Raw genomic sequence first — 7,483 nt, forward strand, 5'->3', positions numbered from 1 at the left:
AAAGTATTGCCTGAATGACAGAAAAATACGGTTCTAAGAGAAGATAAATCATGCAGTAAATGTCATTTTATTTAATTAAGACTATTCCAGATGGCTATTTTTAAAGATTTTAGGAGCCAAATGTGAAACCACTCTTTGAAACCAAACTTTGCTATCCTAGAAACCACCAAAATTCAAGAGTTTTGTGACCTTGAAGAGCATGATGGATTAATGCTTGCTGAAATATGTTAATACCCAGGAGCTAAACCATTTGGGCCATAATGTTCCTGATCCATTTTGGTATGCTAGAGGTGTTCTTCTAGAATATAAAATAAAACATTTGCTAATTTAGTTGTAACAGTGCAAAATATTAAAAGGGGTGAGATATATGTCATAATAGCAACACTATGAATGTAAATATCATGATTTCACTTAAACTATAACGTTTACTTTAAAATGCAAATTCATATGAAATAAAAAATGTCATAAATGTGCATCAAATTCATGGAAATGATTAAACCCCATTGCTTACAATAATTATTACATTTAAGAAGAACACCAACAGCAAGCTACTTGATGCCTTTTGTGACCTAAGGGTGTAATTTGACCTTTTAACTTAAAAACTATTGGTTTTTATTTTAAGTATAGGTTGCCAGAGTAGAAATAATAAAATTTTATTGGGATTTATAAAATAAAAGGGTTAATAAATAATAATCAATAAAAGGGATTTATTGAGGATGCAGTATTAGCACTGTGTAGAACATTACGATAATCCAACTAGCTTTTCTGCATCAGAAACAGAAAACATGTTCTGTAACTTATCAATGCGTCTATGGTAGAAGAATGTTGTTTTTGTGATGGGAAATATGAGTTTGAAAAGCACCAAACAAACATTGATACTAAATGCATTATTGTACTCAGACCGAGTCTCACTAAATGATTTAATAGCAACAGTTGTAATTTTGTAGACAACGGCAGAAATGGTGAAACTGTCCTGAAAAACCAGTCCAGAATCCACAAGGAAATGGTAGAAAACTTTCTTTTCTTACAGTACTTTTACTTTCCATCTGAATGAAGACATGTGACAAGTACACGATTATGAATGACATTGAAAATGAACACATTGAGATTTCTCCAGATATTTAGCTGCTATGATCCATCCGCACTGCAGAACGTCCCTCAGCGCGAGATTTAATCGCTGTTAAACGACTGAATCTCCAGATCAGACAACATGTTCCTGCGAGATGAAACAAGACCACAGAGGACCGGATCAGAATGGTTTCATTCGACTGAAATCTGTAGGGTTTCCTAAAGAGCAACTCTTACCTCTGCTGCTCTGAGAGCTCAAACTCCTGCAGGACCCTCTGGATGAGTTTGGGGGTCCCGGGCAAACAGAAGCCGGCGGAGATCTGCACCAGCTCCACCGCCTGATTCACTTCCCCAGCCTCCTTTACACACACCAAGAACTTGTTCAACAGCTCCTCACTGACAGAACAACACATCACACTATTAAGGCATGAAATATCATCATTTAATTCAGCTTCTTTGGTGCAATAAAGTGCATCTGGGTTTTAAAAACTTTAAATCCTAAAAAAAAAAGTTTATTTCTACAATCTAGATATTGTTCTAATTAGAGTATGCTTGATTGTAAAACATCTAAAAGCCACGTAAAATCACTTGTCGAAGTTTCTGAGACCCTGATCGTACCTGGGAACTCTGTTGTGTGTTTTGAAGAGTTTGAGCATTTCCCTGAATGAAGAGAAGAGAAAGGAAATCTGTGAGGTGCTTTAACCAGATTTGATCTGGATCAGATTACAGATGTGCATTAAGGATTGTACCAGGCGTCCCGTGTCCTGTGAGCGGCCAGTAACACAGAGATGAGGTCATTGAGAGAACCAGCCGTCCAGTTCAGCAAAACTTTGCCCCGGTCACCAGTGTCGTATATTTTCTTGATGTCCAGTGCACACTCAGCGAACGACTCCTGCACCTGTCCAGAAAATATATAGTGACAGTGGCCAAGTTTAGTGACCCATACTCTGAATTTGTGTTCTGCATTTCACCCATTCAAGTGAATAAAACACACAAACACACACACACACGGAGCAGTGGGCGTCCATACTGCTGTGGCGCATGTGCATTACAAACCAGCACTATTTTACAGACTGACACTGATACACACACACACGCACACACACAAGGTTAATGTAATCCACTGACAAAGCATAGAATTGAAAGAGGAATCAAAGGAGGAAGACTTGAAGAAAGGGATGAGTATAAACCAGTGTAGATGTAGATGAGGCAGAGGTAGTACCTCCTGATTGTGCTTCTCTCTTGCCATAAGTGTCAGCAGCTCTTCCACTAGATTCTGCCTGTTGGCATGCCCCAACTGCTTGATATCTGTGGAAAAGGACATTAGACAATACTTTAAGACGGTCATCTAAATGTGATGCCAGAATTATACATTAGAGATGCACACATTGTGGTTTTCTTGGCCAATTCTGATGTGACCTGCCGATAGAGATTTTCTTTCTAAAAACTATAAATGACCGCATTTACCTTTCCATATTAGTGGGATGAGGTCTAATCGGTTGTCTGTGTCCAGCGCTTGGAGCAGGTCTCTCATGACGTTAGAACTGGGGTAGTACACCTGCACAGCAGACCTCATCAATGCACTTCACCAATCTGTGTGCGTTCACATGAATATGATCCACACTTCTGATCATGTGTTACTCACTGAAGGAACAAGATCTCTGTACCACTTCAGCATCACATCGATGTTCTCCATCATACAGAGCAGACTGAAGAACCGCGCACTGAAAGACAAGCAGAAGATAAGCATTTTTTGCAGTATTATTGCTGCTTTTGTCTTATTATAGTGTCCCAACCAACACAATTTTTATATATGGTTATTTTTTCCATTCACATATGTAATTCTAATGATCTTTTAAGTTCTTTATATTAAGTGCTTCCATGCTTTGGTCAGCTTGGCTCATGCACATATTTCCCCCCACTGCAGGTCACATTTTATCCCCATTAAAATGTGTTTTTTTTTAATCACAGTTTTTAATGCACAGTCAACAAATCAGTTCATTGGATTAGTTGCAGCAGGCCTGTGCTGAGTGTCACATTAGAGAAAGCGTTGATGGGAAAATATATTATTTTGCTGGTTTATACTTACTAGTAAATGTTCTGTTGGAAATCTTTTCCCAGGAGTCTCCAGTTCTCTCCAACCCCCAGCAGCTCGTGGACCCTGTACGCCTGCTCCATGTCTTTAGTGTCAAGACACTGTAGATACAGATGCCAACAGGGTCACAACATGACATTTACCTTAAACAGTGTTGTGGAAAAGATGCGTTTAAATGCACTTACGATCCTCATAGCAGTAATGAAGAACAGTGCTGAAAAACAGAAGCAAAGCAGGTGTCACGTGCTTTTACAAACAGGGCATTAATACATGTGTCCTGTCCCAATACCCACACCTGGCACTCTCAGTTTCCGTAACGCACACTAAATCTCTAAATGTTAGGCTAAAAGGTTTTTCTTCTCTGAGGCACAGTATATCCCATCATTCATCATGTTCAAGAACACATGTACCCTGAAATCACACTTTATTTTAAAAGCATTACAAATCTAAATGTGTAAACTTTAGACACGCTTGTGATCTTCACACTCACTTGAACACTTTGGCCAAATAACACAAATATACTGCTCAACAAAAACTAAAGAAACAGGTTTTAATCGGAGTATAGCATCAAGTCAATTAATCTCGGGGATACTGATCTGAGCTCATATTCACAAACCATCTTAAGGCTAAGAGGAGCTCAGAACTCGCTGATTTAAGAGGAAATATTAAAAATGATGAGTGTGTCAATCCTAAATCCTGACTCTGGACCACAAAACCAGTCTTGAGTCGCTGTGGTATATTTTTAGCAATACTAAAAAAAAAAAAAAAAAAAAACATTGTATGGGTCAAAATGATTGATTTTTCTTTAAGGCCAAAAATCATTAGGATATGTAAGTTGTCTTAAGTAACGATATGCAGATACCATCATCAGGGTCCTGTGGAGAGAAGCTCTTTCCTGACACCTCGTTCATCACTTCCTGTAGAACATCAGTTTGGCCTTGAACTGGGGCACCTGCAGAGCAAAGCATGATGGGAAATGCATGACTGTGTGTTTCTGTGCATGTGTACGCGCATTTAACATGGCCATTTAATTAAGAATTCAAAGAATTGTCATTTTAATATATATAAAAAAAAGAGTCTTTATGACCTGGTTTATAAAATATGGCGAGCAAGTGAGTGTAAGAGGCCAGACTGGGATCTGAAATCAAAGAAAATTAAAATCAATTGTAAACCAAAACATTGATAAAGCACTTCCTTCCTGTAAGTAATGATGACTCAACGGACCGATGGAGAGAGACTTCATCTCACTGATCACGGGGAAGGCCTGCGATCGGCCCACAGTGCCACAGCGTCTCAAAGCCTTCAGGACGGCGTTCAGCGTCAGGAGGTTCGGCTTGACCTTCTGCTCTGCCATCTGCTTCAGAAGATCCTACGAAACACACGCAGACTGAGGAACGAACTACTTGACTTCAGAAACAGCAACGGTTCAATCACATACCACGATCAGCTCCCATTTCTCATTGTATTTCTCTTTGACTTCCGGGGCGGCTGTGATCAGGGCGTTGAACGTGTGCACGTCGGCTAGAGGAAGGAAACGAGGCATCTCAGCTCAGCTCGGCAAACGTTTGGTTTGAAATGTGTCACACCGTGAAGCACAAACCTTTCAGTCGGCTGTTGAGCAGGTCGGTGTAGAAGCTGAACGCTTTAGAATGAGCTCCGTACTGTGAAAGCAGACACACGCGCGGTCATCTCCTGCGCTCAAACTAGAAATCAGATGTGTGAGGAGTTCCCCTCATCCGTTACCTTCACCATGCCTCGTATCACAGCGCTGTACGAATGTGCGTTCGGCTCCGACAGCAGCGCAAAGATCCTCTCTGCATTATTGTTCTCTCTAAAGGGGAGAAACCAGAAAAGGTGACAGCTTATGATATGAGTCTATTTGCTTGACTTTGTGTTGTTATGCAGATAAACTACCAGCAAAGAATAATTTTTAGAATTTAGAACTTTTAGAATATGATTGTTTTTATGCTTTTGAGAGAATTTAGAATTACTCCAATTATTCTTCCAATTCAATGTTGGAAACAGTTTTTGCTGCTCAGAATTTTTGTCTCATGACTCATTTTGATTAAAGAAAAAGTTTAAAAGAATGGCATTCATTTGAAACAAATCTTTTGTAACATTATAAATGTCATTTTTGATTCATTTAATGCGTCTTTGCTGGATAAAAACAGTATTTACAAAGATATTAAGCAGTAGAAAAAATTTAAATAGTTATTATAAATTGTAACATTTTTTCTTAAACATTAAAAAAACAATCTTAATTTTTCCAAACTTTTTGCGTGTATACAAACAGGTTTTACAAGAGAGAGAAAAGCGCTCACTTCCAGCTAGCCTTCAGTAGATCGCTAGCTTTAGCTCCTCTTCCTTTCTTAGCCTGCGGTTCATCCTGAACATCCTCCTGCGGTTTTACCAGTGGATAAAGAGTGGTGTTAAATAAATCAACATAATGCATGTCTTATTGGTTATTATAAAATGAAGCAATATTACTGGTTCAGATAACCACATTTTAAATATATATATGCACTGATGAATTGCACCAGGCCTACCGTCTCCTCAATCCTCTGTTCCGGGACGTTCTCTTGTGCGGGATCATGATCTCCATACAAACAAATCAGATCTAACAACTGATTGGTCACATCCAATGACACTGGTGTACCTGTCCAGAATACAGCGATCAGCTGCACGGTTCGACTCGAATAACATCTGCCGTAATATTACATGCAATGGCAGATCTGGCTGGTTCTTACCGGCCTGCTGCAGCTGGTCGAACAGATCCACAGCGGCTCTGACCTTCCTCATCCGAACTCTCTCTACGAGCGCAGCTTCAGACACCTCCTCGATCTGAGCCTCGAGAGAGTCCGGCATCAGACACTTCCAACAGAAGAAACACTCATGAGCACGAGCACTCGTAGACCAGTCAAACCATGAGACACTAGTACTGCACACTCACAGGGATATGAGGCTGAGCGTAGTCCTTCTGGAAGTATTTCGGGTATGTATTGATGAAATATTTGGCAGCGTTTCTTCCCGACTCCTGGGACAAGGAAAACAGTTTCTGTGTGGGAGAAAAAGAAGCTAGCGTTAGAAAAGTTGCAGTATATACACATTCATTCACTTTAATGTTTAAATAAACATTCTATTAATGTAAAGGGTATGTTGTGTGTTTGTAGAAACCACAGCTATCGTAACCTCTTCTCTAATAGTCTGAACTGAAACCTGACATGGTTCGATAGCCCAAACTCACAAACTCTGACGATGTTTTTGGCGTGAGGTATGGATCATCCTGGAATCTGTAATCTGAGGCTGTAGGATCCTAGAACAAACACAACAAGCAACTCAGCTTAAATGATATCTGCTAACAATGTATTTTAATATGGTTGTTACGAGTTGTCTGATGAACATACCCTTTTCACAGTGGATGCCAGTGCCTGTAAAACAGCCTCTTTGCTCCTGATAACAGAAGAAATAAAATGTTATTGAATACATTATTTTAATATGAAATATGAAATTCATAAATTTAGATTCTTCAGTTCAGATCTGGCTAGTACATACCATGTTTTCTTCTTTGGAATGACTATTTCTTCTGAAAAAATGAATAAATAAATAACAATAATAATAATAATAAAAATTATTATAAACACACACACACACACACACACACGCACACGCACACGCATATATATATATATATATATATATATATATATATATATATATATATATATATATATATATATGAGAGAAAGAGAAAGAGCATCTCAATGTAAGAAAGCATATGATAATTCCTATTAAACAGACATGATTATCAGACCTGGAGAAGAAACGGCAAGTTGTTGATCTGCTGCAGAATTCAGAGCAAAACTCCTGAAATCAAATAATCGCATAATGAGTGGCTTATAACACTCGAGCAGAAACACACAGCCCCTTCAAATGACCTACAGACAACCAAACGCTTCTTTAAAGGCATTAAACAAATGTTATATGATAAAACGGGACAAATAAGCCGGTCTTTATGCATTTATCTGACCTGTTTGACCATAACTTCTGCAGATGAATTCGCAATATTCTGCTTCTCTTAAACACATGATGCCCGAGAGCTTGAGAACAGGAGGACGCCATGACACCAAACTGCGTGCTCACAAAATATTCAGTGGCACTTCTCTAATGACATCATAGTGACTCCTGCAGGGGGCGCTTGGCGGCTCGGAAAGCAGAAATCTCATCGGAACCACCACAGCCGGCTGTGATTGGTCCATCCTGTTTAGCGCTGAGAAAGGTCACACATATCATGTGACCAAACCGTCAACATATTGCATTTTT

The 7,483-nt window shown here is 39.2% G+C and overlaps 1 protein-coding gene across 2 annotated transcripts; it reads right to left on the bottom strand.

Annotated features, from left to right (window-relative positions):
* Window positions 1-883: 883 nt before the first annotated feature.
* ptcd3 (pentatricopeptide repeat domain 3) lies at window positions 884-7,352 on the bottom strand. Of its 2 annotated transcripts, none has more exons than XM_052574399.1 (24): window positions 7,191-7,352; window positions 6,975-7,027; window positions 6,716-6,743; window positions 6,568-6,613; window positions 6,408-6,476; window positions 6,114-6,218; window positions 5,911-6,034; window positions 5,710-5,819; window positions 5,485-5,561; window positions 4,907-4,994; window positions 4,764-4,824; window positions 4,602-4,684; window positions 4,388-4,532; window positions 4,251-4,301; window positions 4,026-4,115; window positions 3,349-3,377; window positions 3,158-3,264; window positions 2,714-2,792; window positions 2,536-2,626; window positions 2,291-2,376; window positions 1,818-1,966; window positions 1,687-1,728; window positions 1,306-1,464; window positions 884-1,216 (listed from the first exon to the last, which is right to left on the bottom strand). In XM_052574399.1, the coding sequence occupies exons 1-24, from the start codon at window positions 7,280-7,282 to the stop codon at window positions 1,171-1,173; spliced, it is 2,010 nt and encodes a 669-aa protein (XP_052430359.1). In that variant the 5' UTR covers window positions 7,283-7,352; the 3' UTR covers window positions 884-1,170. The 2 variants fall into 2 exon arrangements, with proteins under 2 accessions (XP_052430359.1, XP_052430358.1); XM_052574398.1 differs by having other exon boundaries at window positions 6,716-6,746.
* Window positions 7,353-7,483: the final 131 nt, after the last annotated feature.

Source organism: Carassius gibelio, chromosome B14 (genome assembly GCF_023724105.1).
Source record: "Carassius gibelio isolate Cgi1373 ecotype wild population from Czech Republic chromosome B14, carGib1.2-hapl.c, whole genome shotgun sequence".
NCBI lineage: Eukaryota > Metazoa > Chordata > Actinopteri > Cypriniformes > Cyprinidae > Carassius > Carassius gibelio.